Source organism: Hibiscus syriacus, unplaced genomic scaffold, assembly GCF_006381635.1.
Source record: "Hibiscus syriacus cultivar Baekdansim isolate YM2019G1 unplaced genomic scaffold, ASM638163v2 tig00116959_pilon, whole genome shotgun sequence".
Classification (NCBI taxonomy): Eukaryota; Viridiplantae; Streptophyta; class Magnoliopsida; order Malvales; family Malvaceae; genus Hibiscus; species Hibiscus syriacus.
This window is the reverse complement of record NW_024063485.1, coordinates 1,758,441-1,784,773: the sequence shown is the minus strand read 5'-3', so window position 1 is coordinate 1,784,773 and position 26,333 is coordinate 1,758,441. Positions and strand designations below refer to the sequence as shown.

The window sequence follows — 26,333 nt, the reverse complement described above, 5'->3', positions numbered from 1 at the left end:
TAGATATTTCTCTGACCTTTGGCTTTGGTACTATTCATATAGTATCAATATTGTAATAACATTATCGGTACTATTTACCGATAAAATCCTTTTATTTTCAAATTCTTGTTTAATAGACTTTGAACTATTTTTGAAATTTTTGAAAAATTCAATTAAACCTAAAAACATTTACCCTTATTTATTATATCAAAATATAAATTCAAAAAAATACGAAAGTTATAATAATCAGTCAACTAGAAAGAAATTTGCATATGACAAAGAAATGATCTTTTTTCACGAATTAATTGTTGAACACGAAGATGTTACATCTAATAGAAACAATGATAATGCAAGTCTTGATGATAATGACTAAGTTAATATTATGTAATTATCAGCCCAAAAAAAGATTACCAGTGGGATAAGATGAGAACTTTCCTCCCAGATATTTTAAAAACATCATGTAAAAATTGATATTAAACATTAAATATCAGAAACCACCGTTTTCATAGTGATATATGTTAGATCCTTTTTAAGGATTTAAAATTTTAATTAAAATGATCAAAACTCGATATAAAAAGTAAAATCGCATGGATTTAATATAATAAAAGGTAAAAATACACATTTAGCACCCCATTTATCACTTGTTTTATTTTGGTCCCCAACTTTTTTTTAAAAATCGTACTTAATGTTTAGTTTTGATTTCATATTGGTCACCCACTGTTAAAAAATTAACAGAACTGCTGACATGACATTTTTTTGTTTTCAATGTCGATGTGATATTATCTTATGGTGATACGTCAACATCACCGTTAATTTTTTAATTGGAAAGACAGAATTGAAATTTAAACTACATGTTAAATATAATTTTGAAAAAATAGTTGGTTAAGCAAACAAAACAAAAGTAATAGTTGAGATATTAAGCATGTAATTTATCTTATAATAAATTAAGAAATTATCTCAGCTTTAAAGAAAAACAAAATGAGATGAAGAAATCTTGAAAATGATTTAGATGAAGATCGAGAAAGTAGTAGAGAAAATGAGACCAACGGAAGAAGTTTTCTTAAATAGTTAGTTAAAAAAGAAATGTAATTTGACATTGTTCTGCAAAATTGGTTTCCGGAGACTTAGAATTTATTATCCTTTTAGTTTAGTCATTTTAGTTAAAAAGATTTTTCTTATTTAAGTTCATTGAAAATTGCAATGTAAAGAAAACCTACTTAATAAAAAATATTCAAGTAATATTTCAAAAATACTTAATCTAAATTTCCAACTTAATTTACTTTATTTAATTATTAGATTTTTAATATTTTTTTAACCGTAATTTCTTACTAATCATTCGTTTTTCATTTGAAATGAGAGGATTCCGAGTGAAGTTGGCCAACCTGTTTCAAAAGAATAAACTGCAAATTGCTTTCCATGGACCATATTATTTTACGTTCAAAAGAAAGTACATAAGAAACTTGTTTATTTCTCAATATTTCAACTAGGAATACTGAATTGAACGACAGAAACAAGTCCAACATTATCCAGAAAATAATTACCAAGCCTACTATGTAGGTTTCGCGGGGTTCAGAAATTTATTCCTCTAGTTGTTATCCCACCAGAACCGGGACTGAAGTTGCTTAACGATATTCTTATCGAGCTGGAAGGCCTTGGCAAGAACATCGGGATTGATTGCCGGGTCTGAGCCGAACACTGCATTTGCAATGGTGATAACACCTGGGTTTTGGCTACTGAGACCAGCAAAGGCAACTGCATTGGTGTGCCCTATGTTGAACTGGAAGTGGATGAGGCCGACCGGGAACACGAAGACATCTCCGGGGTACAGGACTTTTGTGAAGAGACGGTTCTCCGGGTTGGATGTAACGAAGCCGACGTAAAGAGTGCCCTCCACGACGACTAGAATTTCGGTGGCACGAGGGTGGGTGTGAGGAGGGTTTAGGCCACCGTAAGGTGCATAGTCGATTCGAACGAGAGAAATGCCAAGAGTGTTCAGCCCTGGTATTTTTTCAACATTGGCTGGAGTGACCATGGATCCTACTGGGTTTGATGTATTTCCTGGAATGTTAAGCCCTGTAAGGAAGAAGTCTTCTGCGACGGTAAGCTTCGGGTCCTTGCACAACTTGCCATTTACAAAAACTGCATAAATGCAAAAATAATAATGTGTTAATACTTCACTAGTTTCGACACTTCAACTCGATCAGTCGAGACGAATATACCAAAGATGAAGGTTCAAAGAAAACAAAGGATTAAAGAACACACCGCCATCTTTAGCATCATTAACTGCTACACAGAAATCCTGAAGAGGGCTGGGATCTGACGCTGAGGCAAGTTTAGAAGCCAAAGGCAACAGGACTAATGCTACAAGGAATCCAACACCTTTCATTGTTGTAAGCAGCAGTCTTGAACTTGATTCAATTCTTCTAAGATTTGTTGCTTTATGAGGGGTGAGAAATCTGGTTTGAGAGAATGCCAATTTATAGATTGCAGGAACTGAACAGGTCCATTACCATTCTTTAACAATTCCATTTTTAAAAGAGGAAAATAATTAAGATTTACCAAGTCTGTAGTGATTACTGGTTTTTAAAGAAATCTGAATGAATCATTCCTCAACTACTCTGTGGCTTGATCCTCATCGAGTTTCAGTCTTCCAATGCATACATATTTTGCAATGGAACCGGCCGTTTTTACACACCAAATGCCCCCTTTATCTATTTAACTACTCTATTGTTAAACATCCAATTGATTAGCCTCTTGCAATTTTTAAACACACTGCCAAATGGCAAAATGTTGTGAACAGGGCCTATTGTTATCATTATTTTAATCATATCCAATTCATCCTTGGATATCTGCTAAAGTCAACGCTCGAATGGATGATATGGATCAAGTTGTATAGAGACATATTTCGACAACAAAATTGACTGCTTCCACGGCGAAAATACTGATGTAAGCATGCATATACAGGATGTTGGATATACAAGAAGAGTCCAGGGTTGCAGATGATGAACAATTCATATATCATAATTTTAAAATGAAAGTATAGTCCTGTCGTAACCGTTTTTCGGCGGAACAATTGTCTTTTAAAAATGGACTAGGTAGGTCGAATACATATAAAATGTCTTTTAAAAATAATTTTTAGAAAAATCATTTTTAAGACAAAAATTGGTCTGCGTTTACCAAAGATTCGATTAAAACGAGTTCAAGAGTCGTTTACGCGTGAGAAAGGATTAGCACCCCACAACGCCCAAAACTGGTACTGTGTCGCTTACATATTGTCATAAATGGTGGAAATCATGAATTGAATATAAAGTTAAAATATGATCCGTTTATTGAGTATTGATTAATTTGCTTCAAATAAAATTAATTAGAGAAAATCATTTTATAATTGACATTAATAAACTTAAAATACCAACATATTAAAATAGAAACTTAGGGATTAAATAACAAAAATAGAAATTTAAAGTGTCAAAATATAACAAACGAAAACTTAAGTATTAAAATAATAAAAACAGATAGTTAAAAGATTAAAATAGTAAAAATAGAAAATTAAGAAACTAAAATAACAAGAACAAACACTTAAAAGCTTAAAATAGAAAAATAAAAACTTTAATGACTAAAATAGTAAAAACCCAACATTTAAGAGACTAAATGGCAAAAATAAAAACTTAAAGTATTAAATTACAAATAAAAATGAACTAAATTCTCAAAATTAAAAAATACTAAATAATACAATTATTAGAAATGAAAATAACCTAAAAATGAAACTTACGATTAAAATGTAATAAATAAGAAACGTGAGAGCTGAATCATTATGAACTCAAATATAAAACAAGGATTAAAATGATAGATTTATAAACATAATAGCCAAATTCAAATAACATTAAAAATACACAAAATACATTAAATTAGAAACTAACTTGTATGATTTATAAATATTATAACTCAAAGTCAAACAATAACTTAATATATAATAATGTGACTAAAAATAAACACTTAAAACAAAATAAACATAATAGTTAAAGGATTAAATTTAAAGTACTGAAAAATGTAAAGAAAAAATAAAAATAGAAAATTAAAGTAATAAAATTAAAGGGCTGAAATTAAACAAATAAAATTAAAATATAAAGTAAAGGATTAAAATAAAAGATGTCAAAATATAAAGCCCAAAATAAAATAGTTCAGAAGATTAAAATATAGAATTAAAATGACTAAAATATAATAAAGTAAAGCATAAAGATCAAAATAAAAGAAAATGAAAATATAGTAGCTAATTTCAAAACAAGAAAAATAGATAAATCAGGAACCTAAGTGTAAATATGCATCTAAATTATAGGGATTATTTGACGATTAGCCCTTAAAATAAATGAACAAAGTAAAAAGATCCCAGAAACCAAGGACCTTACACATAATTTACCCAAAAAAATTAAAATGAATACACCCCCTTCTTTCTAGTAACGTGAAAACAATTAATAGAAAAAATCCCCTCCTTATCATCTTCTTCTCTTACTCTCCTTCTCTTTCAACCGAACAACCCAAAGCGCTACTTTCTTTGGCTCGACAGAGAGCCAGTCAACGCCTAAGCCGGTCACCACGCCGGTGGCCGGTCACTCCATAAACGCCAACGACCTCAACTAAACAAAACCCAATCCTAAAAACTCTCAAGGAAATATAAATCCCGATTTGGGACAAAATCGAGACCTAAAATAAATCAAGATTTTCCCCGATGTTTATACTTGTGCTTCGCCGGCGACTAGACTCCGACGAAGAACCGACGGCGAGGTAAAACAACTCCTCTTTTCTGTTTATTTATTTATTTAACTTACAGTTTTTTATTTCGAAAATAAAATAAAATAAAATATAAAATACAAAGCTGAAAAATAAAGTCAGAATGCAAAAATAACCTTTGATGTATTTTTCTTTTCAAATTTTCTGTGTATTGATGCTCGATTTCGCTATTCCCATTTTACATATTGTTCTGGGGTTTATATAGCCCCAGTTTACATAGCTTTTTTCATAAAATAATACAATTTGTTGGGTGTTTGATGCATCAAACATGCACTTATCCCTTTAGTGCCAGGAAACAAAGCATAGTGGTAATTTAGGTATGGTGGGGTAAAATATAAAAAAATAAAAATGGTGCTTACAGCTGCCCCTCTTTGCTCATTGCTGTGAAACAGAAATGAAGCAAAGATAATAAAAGCACCATTTTTCTTCTTGATCTCTTCTTATCACGATGTGAACTCTTCACTGGGAATGTCAATTCTTCTCTTCCTACAAAATTCGTCGAGTCCTTGTTGCAAATAATGTCATTTTTGCTTCGTTCTCTTGGCTGAGTCTCCATCTTCAGTTCCTCAGGTTATGAGTTATTCTGATTATGATCTTTCCACTGGAAATGATGATCCCTCTAGTGATACGTTGCTGATTTGAAGTATTGTGAATCGAGCAAAGGAAATGTTGAAAACATCCTGCCCGAAGGTCTTATGGATGGCCCAAAGGACTTACAAATCAAGAAACCCCCGAAGGCTTAGTTTCTAAAATCTCATTTGAAAACATCCTGCACTGAAGGTCTTATGGATGGCCCGAAGGACTTACAAATCAAGAAACCTCTAAAGGCTTAGTTTCTAAAATCTCATTTGAAAACATCATACACTGAAGGTCTTATGGATGGCCCGAAGGACTTACAATTCAAGAAACCCCCGAAGGCTTAGTTTCTTAAATCTCATTTGAAAACATCCTGCACTGAAGGTCTTATGCATGGCCTGAAGGACTTACAAATCAAGAAACCTCGAAGGCTTAGTTTCTATAATCTCATTTGAAAACATCTTGTACTGAAGGTCTTATGGATGGCCCAAAGGACTTACAAATCAAGAAACCCCCGAAGGCTTAGTTTCTATAATCTCATTTGAAAACATCCTGCACTGAAGGTCTTATGGATGGATTGAAGGACTTACAAATCAAGAAACCCCCGAAGTCTTAGTTTTTTAAATCTCATTTGAAACATCCTGCCCGAAGGTCTTATGGATGGCTCGAAGGACTTACAAATCAAGAAACTCCCAAAGGCTTAGTTTCTTAAATCTCATTTGAAAACATCCTGCCCGAAGGTCTTATGGATGGCCCGAAGGACTTACATCATCAAGAAACTCTTGAAAATCAAGCTCAGTTTCTTAGTTGTCACCAAGGAACCCCTACATATCATGTTGGTCCCTCAAGTGTTCATCAAGGAAGCCCTACATATCACATTGGTCCCTCAAGCTTGTCATCAAGGAACCCCTACATATCACGTTGGTCCCTTAAGCTTGTCATCAAGGAACCCCTACATATCACGTTGGTCCCTCAAGCTTGTCATCAAGGAACCCCTACATATTACGATGGTTTCTCAAGCTTGTCATCAAGGAACCCCTATATATCACGTTGGTTCCTCAAGCTTGTCATCAAGGAACCCGTACATATCACAATGGTCCCTTAAGCTTGTCATTAAGGAACCCCTACATGTCACGATGGTTCCTCAAGCTTAGTTTCTTATAAAATATCATTGAAAATCATCATCAAGAAACCCCTGAAAATCAGACTTAATTTCTTAAAAAATCTTTTAAAAATATCATGTTGTTTGGGTAACGTGACCCCACATCAAAATAATGATTCTTCTTGGATTGGACTCCTTAATTCTTGAGGTTCTGCCAATCAGAATATAATTCCCTTCATTCAAGGCTTGAATTATGTCTTTTTCTTCTATTCTTTTCTTGAAAATCTGCAAAAATATGCTCTGATGCATGAAATGTGAATGCATGACTTTCTTATGTGCAGAAATATCTATCAATAATCATATTTTGACTTCAAAATGGAGATCTCAGTCTTCCTTCACTCTTGTATAAAGTTTGCCCCTAACATCAGCATGGTCAAACTAATCCTCTGGAACAATCATGTCCCTCTCATCTTCTATCTTCTATCTTTCATCTTGCTTCTTCAACATGATTCTAGAAGAAACACTTCCTCATTTGAATTCTTTTTGCGATCAGGTAGATGACTGGGCACCTTACACATCTTTGACTTAATATTTCAATCATAATTGTTTCTCTAGAGTCCTTGGCTAATTGCAGTGTGAAGGATTCATTTCTTTGGTAAGCTCTGCTTGTATTCATCTTTCGACCCTGGCACTCCAATCGATGGGGGTCATTCACCATGTCTGTTTGGTTTGAATCTTGTGATCTTAATGACATCTTGTTTAGGTAATGCCCCAATGTGGGTACTCATGGCTCTCTTTGTGCCAAAATCATGATTTCGAATGGTTTCACTCTAATATCACTAATCAACAATGTTATCAAATAGCTTGAGGGCTTCTCTTCACGATGCCATAACCAGATGGACACTTAAGAAGTGATCATAATTGTCTTTCATTTTTCTATGAGATGGGATATGTGCCATCTTCAACTAAGGCAATCATCTATTTCTTATAATATCATAATGAAGTGTTAGAAGTTCCGTCCTATAGGCTTTATGATCTCTCAGACTATCTTCTTTCAAGAAATGTTTCATTGTTCTGGCATCGTTTGCTCTTTTCTTCTCTAGAGGCAGAATGAGCCTCATCAGCTTCAAGGACCTTTTTCACTTGAGATTGTCATGTTTGAAAATGTTTTTTCCTCATTTCTTTATCAAAGAATGAAAGAATTTTGGGAAGTATTACTTCTTACAGGTTCACAATTGAATCAAATCATAAACAATGAGTTTAATGAATATCAAATAAATCAACTACTCTTTTAAATCATTAAAAAATCATAGTCATATGGCAAGTGTCAAAATTATTGACTGATTTAAGGTGTAGGTTGATTCTGGTAAAATAAGGTCTCTCAGGTTTGTCCAGTATATATGTCCTTTTGAGCGTCTAATAACTTGAAGAAATGATCGTTATGCTCATCTCATAGAGATACTTCTTGGTTTCATAATCTCAGGAACGTCTTTGGGATGTGATGTTCTTCATCAAGAGTTTAAGATCATCTCTTATGTAGTTGTTGCACCATTCAATATTCGAGCCGCCTTTTCAGGTTTTCAACTCGAATCCTCCTTTGGTTTCAAGACATTATTCAAAATTTATATCTTGAACCCTTTTTTTTTATAACATCATACATTAAAGATTTTAAAAAACAATTTTGTAAATAAAAATCAATCCTGAGAGGCGGAATAAAATCTGAAGATAATATCTTTTACTTAGAAATCCATGTATGCTTAGAATGGACTTTTCAGGGATGTAACGTAGGCCAGAGTTCATGGTTATTAAAGAAAGGATAAAAAGGCCCAAACAAGTTTTTAAGGGTAATTGAAACAAGGATCAATTCATTCTGATGCCTTCAATATTGCCTTGCTTGACTTGGATCTACTTTGCTACTCGTCTTTCATCATTTCTTTTTCTAGATCCCTCTAGACTGTCAATTTTTGGGTTCATTTTCATTTTCTTATATCTCCAACATTTCTTGCACATCTTGTTGAATATGAATATTTAAACTAATTGCACTTGATCAACCTTATAACTTGAGGCTCAATGAGTCATCCATCTTGATTCAATTTCTTTTTTTTCTTCTTTTTTTTTCTGATGGATGAGTATAAGACTTCAATTGCTTTGAGTACGTCCTTTTACTCTTGCATTTGTTACTCTTGACTGGATCTGATCTTCAAGCACCTCATATTTGATCTTCCTTGTGGTTCAAAATTCTCTTTACTTCATGGAGAGAAAAATTGAATTGACGATCTTTATTCTTGTGAGCAGATATCCTTCACGTTGCCCTTAATGTGGAGGGTGATCATTGGTTAGGGTTGAATAAGAAAAAAATCATTCTGGATCAAATGGGGATAACAAAAGATATATTTTTCTCCTTTTGCGAAGAGATAAATGAAAGAAGGTCGTTCATCATTTCATACACAGAAGTCTATGTAAAAAGAGATATCCCCAGGGGAGATGAATATTCATGATTAATTTTTATTTATATGAAAACAATGTAATTAATGCATGATATAATTATTTAAATCAATCCCTCTTTTTTTCTTTTCTTTTTCTGTTTCTTTTTCTCTCCTTCTTACTTTGAGCATGCCCCAATTATTCGAAATTCTCTTCGACAAGTTGGTCTATAATGCCCTATCTCGTTTCTTCTTGGAGGAAGATTCATGGATAATTAAAAGTTTGGTTCTTTTGAGGTCTGTTGGTTTCACCAATATGAAGGACAAATGTGTGACTTTTGAAGTCGTGTATATGGTGGAAAACCAATCAACTCTACCCAAGAAGTTAAACATCTGGATTTGGTATCTCAAAAATAGGTATAGACATCACTTCAGAATCTTAGATAAATGCAGTGTCAGGATTCAGTTTTTGTAAGGACCCAGAATAAATAATGTAATTGTATTTCTGACATTGTATGGGATATGAAAGGTCTAATTTTACCACTTGCCAAAGATCTATAACTCTTGAAAAATTAAAAGAATATTTAATTTACCTTATACTAAAAAATTTCAAGATTAAAATTTGATTCCTTGCTCATAACCATAAAAGTAACACAAATTTATTTATCACAAAAAAGCTGAGAAATGAACAAAAAAAACATGTTCAAACAAGATGCTGACAACATAAAGTTTCATGATGGATGAAATGATTTCTGCATAGTTAGGATGCCCACATCACTCATTTGATCCAATGGCATTTTATTCGATCAGATGTTACATATTGCGCTATGATGCCCCATTCAAGTTCGTCATCCATTGTTCAACCAACTCTTGACTTAACGTTCCATTACTGATGAGCATCTCTATTTCTTTCATCAATGGACATAAACTCCTGTAGAATGCCCAAATGCCCCCATGTGGAAATCACAGACACTATCTTCATCATAACTATGACTAGAAGGGTTTGACAGTACTTTCATTGGTCTCAGAGTGATATGTTGACTTTTAACAAGATGCGGGAATAATTTTGATATGGGTGTTTGGAACACCTCCAATACTTTTCTAACTCGAGGGATCTTCTTTGGTCGTTCTGAGCGACTAGTTATCCTTCATCTCTTGAGGCTGTGGGGGCTCTAGATGTGACATTCTTTTACCTCACAATCTTCTTATTTTATAGTAGCTAATCTTTTGGAGGCAATCTTTAAATTCTCTTTAGTGATTACATACTCTATTTGTTCTCCACTTGACACAAGATTCTCAAAATCATTCATTGAATCTAAAAGCAACAATTTAAAAAAAGGGTCCGGAAGGGTGCTAAGAAACATACGTGACATTTCTTTTTTTAGCATCAGAGGCTGTACTTGAGCTGCCATGCTTCTCCATCTTAGTGCGTATTCTCTAAATCCTTCAGTAGCTTTCATCCTCAAATTCTGGAGATATTGACGATTTGGAGCGAAGTCTTTAATATATTTATATTGATCTAGGAATGCATTGGCCAAATCGATCCATGACTTAATTTGTTCTCTGTTCAAGCGATTATACCACACCATTGCCTGTCCAGTAAGACTGTCGTGGAAGCAATGAATCAGTAAATCATCGTCATTCAAGTACCCCTCCATCTTTATGCAGAACATCTTCAAATGGATTAAAGGACAACCAATACCATTATACTTTTCAAACTCAGGTACCCTAAACTCATAGAGAATGACCAAGGTGGGGACTAAGCTTAGCTCTTTAGCATCTAAGTTTTCACGGGATGCCTCACCAACTTTTGTTGCCTCAATCGACCCTTCTAACTACTTAATTTTTTCTTTGAAATACTCGGAGACCGAGAGATCTTTCCCCTTATCCAAATAGGATGCCCCAGGGTGATCAACCAACCTTGATGTGCCAGTTTGTTGATGTCTTTCAACAGACACCTTTTCTCGGTTGACAACCAATGTAGACAATACTCTAGTCATCTGACCCAATACTTCTTCTTGAGAGACTAAGGCTTGACTCCTTATCCTCTGTTACAGCGTGGCCATTTGACATTGCATTTGATCTCGTAACTCTCCTTGAGACTGCTCTATTGCTTCTAACCTCTTATCCATCAAGAGTGGAAGAGAAATGTAAATGGGTAGTCTGATATTACTGTTATGTAACATTTCAAAAATTATTTTGAGGATTTTTATAAAGGATGCATAAAACATTTAAATAAATAAACGCAATGCATGCATGTAAAAAAATGTCAATCCAGAGTAGCCATCTTAAATGCTTTTCACTGAACACAAATGTTTCAGTACATCAAATATCCAAACTATAAATAATAAATAGCTTTGGCTCCTATCTTTTCTATCTTGTTTAGGAGCCAGGCTATCTTCCAAGCATGATATGGTGATGAGCCATCAATCTTCTTCAAATCTCTTGCAAAGACAGCTAACTCGACCAACTTATGAGCCACGTTGCTTACTTGAGTAACATCCTCATTCATAGAATCGTCTTTTTTTCTCCACTTTACATTTCAACCTTTAAAGTTGTAAGCAATATTGATCATTCTCTCTAGTAAGAGACTCGATGCGATCATTAAGTTCTCATGCAAGATTTCTATAATCATGTACCAACTCTATCATTGTTTTATTTTTGGCTCTACTTGTTTTGAGTTCAATATCTTTCTTACGATTGTGGTTTTGAAACCAAGCTTCTGTTTCGGTAAGGGTTGTTCTCAACATTTCGTTCTTTGTTTTCCATATCCCTAACTCTTGTAAGGCTATTTTACGTTCATTTTTTGTAATCTGTAGATCACGAGAGCACCTCTTAGCTCGTTCTTCATGAATTTTACAATTTCTTTGCCATTGTTCGACACCACTCTTCAATTTAGAGGCTTCTTTTACCCATTCTTCTGGAGTATTGCCTAACCCAACACTTTGAAAGGTTTGATTGATTCTTTGAAAACCATCTTGCATGACTTCCAATTCTCTGTTCAGAATTTCTTTTTCATTTTGCAATTGAAGTATTTGAGCTTCATATTTCAATAGACGCTCTTTGTTTTGGATACCTTTACTGATGTCCTTGAACTCACTTGGGTTCAGCTTAACCAGATGTTCGACTATTAAACCCGATTCACCCTCATTCTCAAATTCCAATACTTTATGCTCTAGCAAGTAATTAATTTGACGTTTGAAGGCAACACAAGTCTCGATATAATGTCCTTGAACTCCTGCACGATATACACAGTTGGCATTGTCATCATACCACTCCGGATATGGAGGTTGCAAAGGCTTCACATACTGCGGGGTCACTTCTCATGCTTCTAACAGCTTGTTGTATAAATCTCCGTACGAGATAGAAGCAATATCAAAGTCAAGGTCACCACCTCCTATCTTTCGGTCATCAATGAGGTGAGTCTCTATTAAGCGAACATTAGTTTTTGAAGCTGGCTTCAAATGCTGAATCGTTGTAGTTAGATTCATATTATCCTTCACAGGTACTTTGGTGGCGTCTGGATTTTTAGTGAACACGAATTGACCCCGTTTAAAATGATCATGTGGCTTTTCTTCATCCATCTTTATTCGCAATTTTACCATTATCACTGTTTCCTTTGTATTTCCTGACAACTTGTTAATGCGGACAATGATTGCGCGTGGCTCCTTAAGTTTGCTTGGATTACCTTGTTCAAAAGTAGCCTCTTGTATTACATAATTATTCTTGTCAAGTTTTTTCTCCCTTTGTGTAGAAATCTCTTTTTCTTTGGCCAACACAACTATTCTACCCATAATCTTGGACATTTGATCCTTGATTTGTTACAGTTCACTTTGCTCTTGTTTGGACGTACGACTCTCTACTCTTCTCGTAACTTCTTTCAGATGCCATTTCCTATTTGTATCATGGGCTACCTGATCATGAAACCATTTATCCATTGTGAAAACCTTTTAATTGGTGATTACTCAGAATCAACACCTTTTTTGCGTATGTGACTATATGGTGCAAGAAAAAGAAAGGCATAAAAAACAAGTTAGGACATATAGAAACAAGTTAGGTGTAAAGGTAAATGCAAATACGAAGATGCAAATGCAAATGCAAAAGATATCGATTTCCAAAAGTAATCATTCTTAGAAAGAGTTTCATTCTTCCAAAAGAACTTTTATCTTTACAAGAAAGATCAATCTATGAATGCGGTTTGACCTTTTTATTTAATTTCATGATCTCAGTCATGATCCGAATAACTTTCTCCTCTTTCCAGAAATGATTCTGAATCCAGTCAGAATTAGAGGGACCAAGGAAGTAATGATACCACTGCTCAGATTAAGCTAAAAACCATTAAAATTGGGTGATATCATGTTTGATTTCCTTTACCCTATTTTTCTCCATACCTTCGCCTTCTTTTTCTTCCTCATTTCAAGCTTTTCTCTTCCTTTAGCTCTCCCAAGCTAAAAGGTGCAACATTTATAGAATTTCAGACTCTATTGAGCTTCCACAAGGTGAGAAACTTAACATACTCATCTCAATACCCTTTTTTGCAAGGATTGATTATAGTGATCATAAATTGGTTTTGTGGGGGGGGGGTTAAAGAGAGTCAGGGGATTTAGTTTGTTTTCAATGATTTCTAGGCTTAAGAAATGTTTTTAAAGTCTTCTAAATTTTCACATTCAGCTAGTAATCCCTTGTGCATGATTCTTGTCTAGTGAGAGAAGATGGAGAGAGCTCCTAGGTTAGGGGAAGGAAAAACTTACCTTGGGATGAGCCATTCACATTTCCAATAGCCTAGATACCTAGGTTAATCACTTATAACTCCTTTATACCATATGTAGCTCATTTAGATGAGTTTTGGTAGGTTGCATAAGCTTAAAGCATGTTCCTATTAATCGCATCATTTGAGTGTTTTTCAGTATGCTTAATACCTATTTATGATAAAAAAAAATCAAATAAAACACTTTAATATCAGTTGGGAACCTCAATGGGGCCTTTGGGATATAAAAATAGGATTTTTTGTGCTAAAACAGAGCACCCGGTATCGATATTGTATAAATAGTATCGATATTGTTATTCATTCATGAAAAATTTAAACAATTTTAAAGGGGTAGTATCGATACTCATTCATAGAGTATCGATACCAGGGCAGAATATCGATACATCGGGTATCGATACTAGGGTTTTTAAAAACATCAAACTAAAACTTGGCATCGATACTCAGTCAAGTATCGATACCCCAACACTAGAGCATCGATACTCATCCTAGGGTATCGATATTGCCTTAACCAAACAATCCACATGAGCCTGGGGGTATCGATACCAAATGTTTAGTATCTATACTAAAGGGTCAGTATCAGTAACCACAAACAAATTTGGATAAATAATCCAAGGAGTAAGGGATTCAGACTCAAGGTACAACATATACTCAGAATAACAACAAATAAGACTTCAAGCGAGAACAATAATAAATACCAAAACAATAGAAACAATAACAACTAGGATTATATAAAACTATCATTGTTTGATCCTCGTGAAACAGATAGGACACCCGAGTTCATCCTTAGCATAATATGACAATTAGTGGATATCAAAGTTAGTTCCAAGGTACTTCAATAGGACCCACGGGTTTGAGTCATTCTGCGTCTGTATATGTAAATGCCTCTAGGGAGTTAAGAGTATTACAACAACTGGAATGACGATAATGACCCCCTTTTCCTTCTAATTTCATATAGAAACATGGTCGATGACCAAACTTTTATGTTCAAATTCTTGATTAATGGTCTTTGAACTACTTTTGAAATCTTTGAACAAATTCAATTAAACCAAAAAACATTTACCCTTATTTGTTATATCAAAATATGAATTCAACAAAATAAGAAAGTTACAATAATCAGTCAACTAGAAAGAAATTTGCATATGACAAAGAAATTATCTTTTTCACGAATTAATTGTTGAACGTGAAGATGTTACATCTAATAGAAACAATGATAATACAAGTCTTGATGGTAATGACTAAGTTAATATTATGTAATTATCAGCCCCAAAAAAGATTACCAATGGGATAAGATTACCATTTTCATAGTGATTTGTTAGAATTTTTTTAAGAATTTAAGAATTTAATTAAAATGATCAAAACTTGATCTAAAAAGTAAAATCGAATGGATTTAATATAATAAAAGGTTAAAATACACATTTAGCACCCCATTTATCACTTTTGTTTTATTTTGGTCACCCAACTATTTTTTCAAAATCGTACTTAATGTTTAGTTTTGGTTTTATATTGATCACCCACTGTTAAAAAATTAACAGAACTGCTGCAATGTCATTTTTTGTTTTTGTTTTCAATGACAATGTGGCATTATCTTATGGTGATACATCAACATCACCGTTATTTTTAAAGGGAAAGACAGAAATGAAATTAAAACTATGCGTTAAGTATAATTTTGAAAAAACAACTGGTTAAGCAAACATAACAAAAGTAATAGTTGATACATTAAACGTGTAGTTTATCCTATAATATATTAAAAAATTATCTCAGCTTTAAAGAAAAACAAAATGGGATGAAGAAATCTTGAAAACGATTTAGATGAAGCTCGAGAAAGTAGTGGAGAACATGAGATCAACTGAAGAAGTTTTATTAAAATCTTAAGAGAATAACACGTGTAATATTTGGATGAATAAAATGTAATTTATTAGCCTTTTAGTTTAGTCTTTTTAGCTAGAAAGATTTTTCTTATTTAAGTTCATTGAAATTGCAATGTAAAGAAAACCTACTTAATAAAAAATATTCAAGTAATATTTCAAAAATACTTAATCTAAATTTCCAACTTAAATTTACTTTATTTAATTTTTAGATTTTTTAGCTAAAAAGCTTAATATTTTTTAACCGCAATTTCTTACTAATCATACGTTTATAGAATACAAAATATATGCAACTAAGATAAAAACACTATAACACCCCAATCTGATCCAACCCGAAATCCGGAGAATTAGAATGTCAAACAGAACAATCGAAGTGGCTAACCATTTTTTAAAACATTCGTCCAGACCATAAAATTTGAACCATAATCTAAAGCATAATATAATCCAAAATATATAAGTTTAAATAAGTAGGGATTTCCCAAGAATCTATCTCAAAATACTTAGTTACAAAATAAATTTTACGAATCAAATTACACAAGGGTCTATGACAATACCTGCCCACAAAAATACTTGAGACTTGCTCTAATATTTGACTAAGTCTGAAAATTCACTCTTTGGCGAAGAGCTCCTCGAACATGTACCTAAGAACCTATGCACAGTAATACATTCTGAACGCTAAGCTCACAAACTGAGTGTCACACAAATAACATTACTATACTACATGCATTCAATATATACACATGCTACATATATAATGATGAACAAGAAGGTACATTGTACACACTACGCAAGTAAGTATCATGGCGTAGTTTAGGGCTACAAATCATGATGGAACTCACACCTTATTTTCTTATTGTGGGTACTAAAGGTAAGATTTGGGCCACAAAGCATTAACATATCACCTGTACCCTAGGCAAGGTCTGATTCATACATGATCGACACCGTGCTTGGCTAGTCTACTCCTGTAGAGTACTAATAATGTGTATAGGTCACATAACATCAGTACAACATTCAACTAGTGTTTTAAGTGCCCTTGTACTAGACTAGATATGTCAAGATAGTTGTTTACTCTACATGACGATCATCATACATAAGTGATTCAGGTGTACTCATTGTTTCATGAGAGTCAAACAAGGCATGGGTCTTGTGGAATCTTACCTCATAATGCTCTTATGTTATCACACAATTATTCTTTTTCTCACTTACTAGCTTTTATTTATAAGTTCCCATTAATCCTAACCCTCCCCAGGTCCTTTGATCAAGGAAAGGCTTATGGCCCTTGTTTGCACAGTGGTATCGATAATCATCCATATGGTTTCAGTATTATTTCCCATTAGGGTATTGATACTACCCTGAGCATTGATATTATTTTGGCATACTAAAATTCTTGAACCAACCTTTGGTATCGATACCCTTACATAGGGTAATGATACCAAATTTGTATTCAATGTTGTGAAAATACCCTAGTATCGATACCCTACCTAAGGTATCAATACTACCATCTGCAGTACCAATACCAATTTAAATTACTATAAATCTGACTTTGTTAACTAGTATCGATATTAAACCTCAAGTATATGTACCCTATAAACAATATCCATACCCAAAAAACGAGGTAACAATACTACCTAGCAACCACTCTTGACTTTTTCCTATCAATCGAACAATATCGGTATTATTCATATAGTACCGATACCCTAAATCGAGAATGTCCTATTTTCAAGAGTGAAACTTTCCAAATCACTCCTAAGACCCTCCAAAGGCCCTCCAAACACTCTTTAAAGCTTATGTAGCTTCAAATGATCATAAAAGGTCATTTCTTTATGCATGAACAACATCAATATTCCTATTCCAGTTTATGAACTCAAATGCAATCAACATGCTTCATGAACACATACAAGAAAATTCACCAAACATACTGATCTACAAGCATTATAGGAGTGTTAGAGGTGTGTTACCTTGATATTAGTTGTTGGAAAGCATTCCCAAAGATCACCCGAGAACCAACTTCTCCTTATCCTTAACTTTAAAGCTTTCTCCCACTTCTCTCATTAATAACGATCAAGGAAATTTTTTATTAACTCATGTAAATATTTAGGAGAGACAAGAACATAATTTCTAAGGTTTATAAACTATTTAGAGCCACTTTAAGTCTGTAATGCCCTGAGTTTCGGGTTAGTAATTTGGGATAACCCAAGACCTATAAATCGAGCCGAAAAGATATATTAGAATAGTTTGGACCTAGGTAAGATGGAAGTAGGCTTACGTTGGGCCCAAGTGATAAAGAATTAGGATGAGTTTATTCAGAAATAAAAAGGAGAGGACTAAAAGTATAATTAACCCATGGCTTAAATCAAAAGTTGATTTCCTTTCACGTGTACCAAAACCCACCGAATACTCTTCCTTTCTTGTCATGTTTTTTTTCCGTATTTTTCCTCACCAAGGTACAACTTTTAGTTTTTCAAGCCTAGTTCAAGAATTCTAAGGTAAGAAATGAAATATCCATGCCAAGAGCTTCAATTTAAGCTCCCTATTTCAACTTTTAGTCATAATTTCCAAAATGGGTTTTAAGGAGATTTAAGATAGTCAAGTGATTCTAGCTTGTTTTTAGTGGATTCAAGTTATAGGAAGTATTTCTAACTTAAATCCAAGCACCTAGATAAGTCAATAATTCATTTTCTTACCTTTTATTAGTGAAAGAGGTGGGAGAAAGCTCCAATGCAAAGGAAAAGAAAATTTAACCCTTGGTTGATTTGGGAAAGGTTTTAGCAACTAAGAAGTCAATGTCACACATTTACAACTTCATCATATCATTTGTGGATCATTATAAATGCATTCTAGCTTAAGAGTTGAGTTATGGAGCATGTTGAGCATTCATGGTAGATTCCATGTTTTGGTGTTGTTTAACAAGCATAAAGCCTTCTTAATGACCTTGTTATATCTCATAAAACATTAATAATGATTGGAGACCTCAATAAAACAGTTTGGATGAGTTTGAGTGTTAAATTTTAGCCCAAATAGGGTATTTTCGAGCATGAGTTTGAGTGTTAAATTTGCAAGAAAATGAAACATTGACACAAGCAATTTTAGAGTGGTTCAACTTCTTCAATGAAGTCTACATATACTACCTTAGCTTCCACACTAAGGATTTTAACAAACCCACTAATTTGTTCTAACCTTTTAGGACAAGGTGTAACCTTACAACACATTTAGACTTATGGCCTAAAGTCTCAAGTGTACAACCCTTCCAAAGAATAAATTACAAATAAAAAAACTTTTGAATATCCTCATAAGATAGAATGTGTGTAAATTGAAGCTCTCACACACCCAAGAACACTAGAATGAGTAATACAAAGAACGAAAGAGTGTTCTATGTAAGAAAGACAAAGTTGAATATAAATTTGGCTCTAAATGCTCTTTGATTGTTGGAATAGATTTCTTGTCCTTTCTTGGCTGTTTGAAGACTCTTTTTATATGTTGACATTGACTTTTTGTTTTTTATGGTTGTTAGAGGGAGTTTGGAGCCGTTTGATTCATTAAATTCACGTATTTAAGGCTACATGCACATAAAGCTTCGAAACTCTGGGGAAACTTTTGAAACTCTTCGAAAGAGCAATTGAAAAATATGATCGTTTGACCCAAAGTATCGAAACTTTAAGGAAAGTTTCGAAACTCTTGAGATAGTTTCGAATCTACAGGAAAACTTTCAAACATTTTGGGCTACTTCTTTAGAAAGTTTCGAAACTCTTGTAGGAAGTTTCAAAACTTATGGTCAATACTTGTGTAAAAAGTTAGTTTTTGACATTTTGAGAAATTTAAGACTTTGAAAATTATTCTAAAGTATTTGAATGATATTTTTAATATGATTTGAACTTAAAAGACTCATTTTAAAGCTTTGACAAATTTTAGGGACTTAAAATTAATTTTACAATAATTATTATCACTACAAGAAAATATACCTTTAATGATACACGCTAATTTATGACTTGCAAAAAATGTGTGTCATAAGAAATGTCATGTTTCTTAAAATCTGAACGATTTATAACTTATAATAATGTGTGTCATATTTAATAGTCATAATCCAAAAAATTTAGAAAACATACAGAGTACACTTTTCATCGTGTGTCATCTCTAAAAGTCGTCTTTTAATTTTCCCCATAATTTTCATTTTCCCGCTTTTGTTGCTTTCGACCAGTAAACATATATCTCACTCTCTACATAGAATATTGCCTTTATTCATCTTTTGTCAGGCACCCTTTGCTTTTTCGCCTCTTTGGTCCTCCTACATTGATTCATTGAAGGGTTCTTTAAGATATATTTCTTTCTCTTGTGTTTTTTTATTGTTGAATGTGACTTCGTAGTGAAATAGAATTCCAATAATGATGGAGAGGGCAGAGTCATGCCAAAAGCTATATACAAGACTGCGGTTATGGGAGTTCCCTGATGAGTATGTGATTGAACCCACCGATGGTTCTTCTGCTTCCTCTTTGTCAATTAATCGTGTGGATTCCTCAATCAAGCTCGTTGGTGGATTTTTCACCCCATCTTGCTATTCTTATGATTCTCTTTTCAATTTTGGTCTTTGGTTGGTAAAGTGTTAGATGGTTTCACTGGACGTTTTTCTTCGTTCTATAGATGCTATTACAGAATGCAGCGCTGTTCGTGGTCCAAAGATTCATGCCATCTTTGGAGTAGTTGGAATGCTAAAGCTTGTTGCAGGTATGATAGGTTTCTATGAATTTTTAATTATCCTTTATTTATTTGGTTTATTCATAACGGAAAATTAGCTGGGGACCCCAATTGAACGGTAAAAATATGTGCCTGATTAGATCAGTAGGGCATATAAATCTGTAAGAACCAAATGAGACGACAATTTTTTTTTTGATAGAAATAGAGTATGCCTCATTAAAAATCCCTTCATAACCTCCATGTTACAACAGTAACGTGAAGGACATTGGAAAGGACCTAAGAATTTATTAATATAAGAATAATACATAGCCAGATCCTAACAAACTTCTGTTACAACATAACACTTGAACACCAAACTAACTATACTAATACAACCAACTCAGAAACATAACAACCTAAACACACAACCTATTAATCAATCTATTCCTTCTTTAGTTAATTTTTCCAATTCCCAATTAGCAGCTCTCAAAATGAGAAGACAATTGGTTTTCATTTTACTTTTGTTATTTGATTGTATTCTCAGAATTGAGGCCGGTGGTATTTCCATATCTCCAATCATTTTGATGTGTAAAATTTTATATGCTTAGGATCATATTTAATTGTTATAACGGAGCATTAATGTGTTGCATCTTACTTGGGGCATACCATCTTCAAAGTAGTATCCATGAGAATTCTTCCATGCGATCATTCGCTTAAAAACTCTTCTCCAGAACAGGTACAGACTGTTTCCTCACTTCTTCTAGCAAGTGTAATTGAATTGGTTGATTCACACAAGAATCTTTTATGCCATTTTGTCGGAAAAATGTGGAGAGTGAATTTTCTGGGTTGCTTAAAGTTGCAGAGAGGACTGTTGGCCTCTTTTTCTCTTATGGCACCAATTTAACGCTGAGGTGAACTACTTTGTCAAATCAGGCCTTGTATGCACGCTTAGAACTCAAAACAGTCACACATCAAGCAAAAAAGGTTCTGATGTGCACACCAGCATCTTTCTCAGTGACATCTTCTTAGAGAAACTTCCAACCAGAGCAGTTTACATTTACATGGAATCTCTTCCTTATAAATATCAACCTTATGTACGCACATGCAAACTGCTAACTATAAGTTTATATGTGGTGGTCCTAGGAGGGGTAAAGTGCAATTCCCTTTAGACACACTGGAAAATGGATTGACTTTAGATATGCCTTTGTTCTGTAGGTTTAAGATGACACATAGAGAGCACATTTGTAAGAAACATAGCATGTTGTGAGGCAAAACAGGAAACTGGCCCTTTAATATGTTAAAGTTAACTATCACCACTAAGTTGTTCCAGTATAATCATCAAGATTTTAGTTTGTTAATGAAGGCCAATAGTATGTCATCAAACAGCTTGCAAACTTCCAATATATATCAATAGGCTAGGCACTTTGGAATTATTAGCAATTATGTACTCTTTTTAATTTTTTCTAGTTGTTATATTTTCTTTAAATGTTTATATTTTTGGTGAAAGTAACCATTAAATGATCTGGGACACGAATCTAAATTACTTCCTCCATGGAGACATGTAAATTGCTCAATTTTTAAGTACCTAGTAGATGGATTACTCTCTTTGTTTTCTATTTTACGAGATTATTAGATGAGTCTTTTCCTTATGGTAGTTTGCTTTTATGGTAGTTTTTGTAAGTGCAGTATTCAATATTCATAAAAATTTCCATGTGATTCTTTGTTGCCACTAAATTACTGAGAGGCTTTTCCTTATATTACCAAATGCTTTCCACATGCAGAACCCAGATTTCTTTGGAACAATTATATGATAGAAGTACTTATAGACCACAAGGTGAGCCTTTTCCTATAGTAGTTGTGTAGTTTCATGCCCCACATTTGCATCATTTGAATTTGAACTAGCTAACTCCTTTTGGGTTATGTGATTGCAGTTTGATCCATTTTTTCTTCCAGTTGTCCAAGGGAGTATCCTTGATGAAACTATTACTTTTAGCAATTTTTGGCATGAAAGTTCTTATTCCTTCTTAACTGATTCATTACTAGTGTCAAATTTCTATATGAAGCATCCCCTTAACTGCCAATTAGGTTTTCAAAACTTCCAAGAAGCCATTGGAAAAGAAATTGTTGATGTTACATTGATTTCTAGGAGATGTACCCGGAGAAATGGTAGCCAAAGCTAGAAAAGCCTCTCAATATTTTTTAACTTGGCTTTATCTTGTCTGCAATTTTATTTTTCAATTTGTGTTGTTGAAGGGAAGGGTTTGAATTATTCAATGTTGCAAAAGCAATGAAAATCTGGTAGACTAGTACTATTACAGATTCTCTTTTTTAATATGAACAAATTCGTACCTTTTGCAAGTTCCATTCATGCTTGTACTGGATAAATTTCATTATCTGTACAAAATATTACCTGGCAAGATTGCCTCATCCATTTTGAGCTTGGGACGGATAGGAAATGGATTTTCCAAATGGATATATAAAATAACATTTAAACCCTGCTTCATTTTCTTACTTTCAAGCTTTTTAGGCTTTATGTAGGCAACTTAATCTCAATGATTATGTATCGTTTGAAAGGAACCCGAATGTGGGGAAGGGGAGCTGATCCTGATGGGTATGTTGCAAATTTTGTGGAAACAGAGCAAATTGTGCAGATGAATGGTTTTATTGCTTCATTTGTTCAGGTAATAGTCACTACTTGTTTAAGCTCTATAAAATCAATATGTCACAAAATTTGGCCTCTTTTTCAGTCCTTATATTCTTTAGAGAAGTACCAAGAACAAACGTTCCCCCCTGAAAAGTAGAATAAATAAAGGCTTTTGGTGGGTGTCGAATCCAACAATTAATAATACTTGCTTTTAGAAATATAAATTTGTAGTAGCGGTAAGCAAGGTCGAATCCACAGGGATTGGGTAGACTTATTTTAATGAAAATTAAAGCAAATAAAAGGGGTTCTAAAATCGAGAAGAAATCAAAAAGAAAAAGCATTTAAAATCAACCAAGAATTTAGATAGATTAATATTAAGAAAATATCCAACTAAAGGTATAATTTCAGAATTGGTTCAGAGAATTGATCATAGATGCAATGATAAAATCTTCTACTTTTCACTAAATTGGTTATGGTTATTGAGAAGCTCTAACAACCTGTCTCTCCTCAGTTTCTCGATAATCAAGAGAAGCTCTTTAATTATTTCCCTTGTTAATGAACAACCCTAGATAAGCTCTTAAGATTTAATCCACCAACAGCATTAACCAGTAGAGGGACCACCAATTCTAGCCAAACGAATACACAAGCTTGATTCATTTAGACTAGGTTATATACCTTCATAACATAATCAAAATCAACTATGTTACTTTACCATTAATATTAGATCGTTTAAACAATTGTGGATTTAAAGTTCTAAATGACAATTTATCAACCTGATAATTGAACAACGGTCCCTTTGTACAAACAATCAAGACAATAATTCTTAATAAAAACAGAAGATATATAAATAGAAAAGAAGTAAAAGAACAGTGAAAATTATTTAGATCTCACAATCCTTGAAGAACCAAAACTTCAATTATACTTCAGTTGGAACAAACGTATTTAGCCACTCATAATTGAAAGAACACCAAAAGAAAAACTTAAAGAAAACTTAATGAAAAACTTGATGTAAAACTAATGCCCTAGCTCCCATTTTATAAGGATTTTCCTACTCTAGTTAAGGAAGTTTCCCTTAAAGAAAATCCCACAAAAATAGGAGTTTTAAATGCCCTCATCCTTTTCTAAAGATAAGAATAATTCAAAAGAGTCTTCCAGCCGTCATTAAACTCTTTTTCCCTTGTAAATTTGTAACCCTAATTTAGGGTTGTACATACTAGTAAAGCGCGCCCACGCCTTAACTGAATACTTCTTCTGCGATAGCTCGGGATGAATAAGCCGTGCCAATGCCTTATGCGAAAACCTCTTCTGGTCTTGCCAGCTTCTTGAATTCTGATTTTTCTTCCTTAGTTTGGGGATTTTGTGAAGATCATGCTAATCATTAGATTTTGAACTTGTTTTATCCAAATCATCAACCTAATCCATAAAATATGAAATATAATCAAAATCCATGATTTAAGCAATTTTAGTTATTCAAATATGAGGCAAATATCATAGAATATATGTCTAATATGCATCTTATCAGCTTTATAAACGAAAAGTAATCAGACAGCTCAAAACAAATTTACAAGAATTAAGAACCTCTTCCAAGTGCAATAAACAGTGGGCTGACTCTACCCAATCCTTCATTTGCCAATTTTTTAGTGTCCAAGTTATGAGGGCCATATTTTTATTTTCACGTTCTACAGGTTATTGGATCCGATTGTTATAAACCCCTCCCTTGTTTTTCCTCTTATAGGTTCGGGGGTCAATGTTGTTTTTTGGGATCAAATTGTTGATTTGACTTATAAGCCTAAGTTTGAAATTGTAAAACCTGAAAAAGATGTAAGCGTGTTCATGTATTGCAACTATTTTATTGCACGCATGAATTTCTTCTACCTTCACTGACTTTTCTGGTATTATGACATTATGTAGCCCCGAGTGACTGAGAGGTATTTTTTGGATCTAAGGAAAAAATATGGAATTGTACTAGCTATTGATCTTGTCAACACAGTGAGCATTGGATGACTATTGGTTTCCAGTATGCATTGTAATTTATTATATTGATATACTCAAATCCTCTTATGAAATGCATAGAGAATGCATGTTGACATTATACTTTGTCCTTGCAAAAAGTGAGTTTTCATTTGGGCAAGCATTCATTCATTATTTAAAATGTTTGATCAAGTGCCACTTTATCTCTTACCAGACTGTAGATGAGGGGTGCTTAAGTGCAAAGTTTGCAAGTTCAGTGGAACCTATACAAAGTGATGATTTAAGGTACATTTTCTGTTTATCTAAACCTTTCTTTTTCCTTTGTTTTTGTTATTTTTATGCAATAACCTATGATGTTGCAGATATATTCACTTTGATTTCCATAAGATCTGCGGATATGTTCATTTTGAGCGTCTTTCCTTCCTCTATGATCAAATTGCAGATTTTCTTGATAAAAATGGATTGACTTGATAATTGAACTTATCTACAATGTACAATTTGATGATCGTTCCTAGTGCGCTTTTTATTTGACAAACTTTATTATGCCGTGATATTTTGGATCGACATATGATTACAATATTTTTGATAACTTAATGTTAATATATTGTATGCAAATGGATTGCTTATATATAATATGATATATATATATTAGTATTATGAGGCATTAAATGTGATTTAGTTTGATTATTTGTCAATCTACAATATATATATATATATATATATAATTTACGACATACAATCACGACACACGAATGTGTGTCATCTTTTTAATGACTTGTGCTTCAATGAGACGCAATGTAAGTCATAAATGCGTGTCATAAATTTATGACACACAAATGTGTATCATCTTCAATTAAACCAAAAAAAACATTTACCCTTATTTATTATATCAAAATATGAATTCAACAAAATACAAAAGTTACAATAATCAGTCAACTAGAAAGAACTTTGCATATGACAAAGAAATTATCTTTTTCACGAATTAATTGTTGAACGTGAAGGTGTTACATCTAATAGAAAAAATGATAATGCAAATCTTGATGGTAATGACTAAATTAATATTATGTAATTATCGGCCCAAAAAAAGATTACCAATGGGATAAGATTACCATTTTCATAGTGATATGTTAGAATGTTTTTAAGAATTTAAGAATTTAATTAAAATGATCAAAACTTGATCTAAAAAGTAAAATCGAATGGATTTAATATAATAAAAGGTTAAAATACACATTTAGCACCCCATTTATAACTTTTGTTTTATTTTGGTCACCCAACTATTTTTTCAAAATCGTACTTAATGTTTAGTTTTGGTTTTATATTGATCACCCACTGTTAAAAAATTTACAGAACTGCTACAATGTCATTTTTTGTTTTTGTTTTGAATGACAATGTGGCATTATCTTATGGTGATACATCAACATCACTGTTATTTTTTAAAGGGAAAGACAGAAATGAAATTAAAACTATGCGTTAAGTATAATTTTGAAAAAACAAGCAAACAGAACAAAAGTAATAGTTGAGATATTAAACGTGTAGTTTATCCTATAATATA

The 26,333-nt window shown here is 33.1% G+C and overlaps 1 protein-coding gene and 1 pseudogene across 1 annotated transcript; one reads left to right on the top strand and one right to left on the bottom strand.

The window, feature by feature from the left end:
- Window positions 1-1,525: 1,525 nt before the first annotated feature.
- On the bottom strand, window positions 1,526-2,402 carry LOC120189718 (germin-like protein subfamily 1 member 7). Its single transcript, XM_039192929.1, has 2 exons — window positions 2,242-2,402; window positions 1,526-2,118 (listed from the first exon to the last, which is right to left on the bottom strand). Exons 1-2 carry the CDS (start codon window positions 2,363-2,365, stop codon window positions 1,565-1,567), a joined length of 678 nt encoding a protein of 225 aa, XP_039048860.1. The 5' UTR covers window positions 2,366-2,402; the 3' UTR covers window positions 1,526-1,564.
- A 17,258-nt stretch (window positions 2,403-19,660) lies between these two features.
- LOC120189820 lies at window positions 19,661-25,252 on the top strand (annotated as a pseudogene).
- Window positions 25,253-26,333: the final 1,081 nt, after the last annotated feature.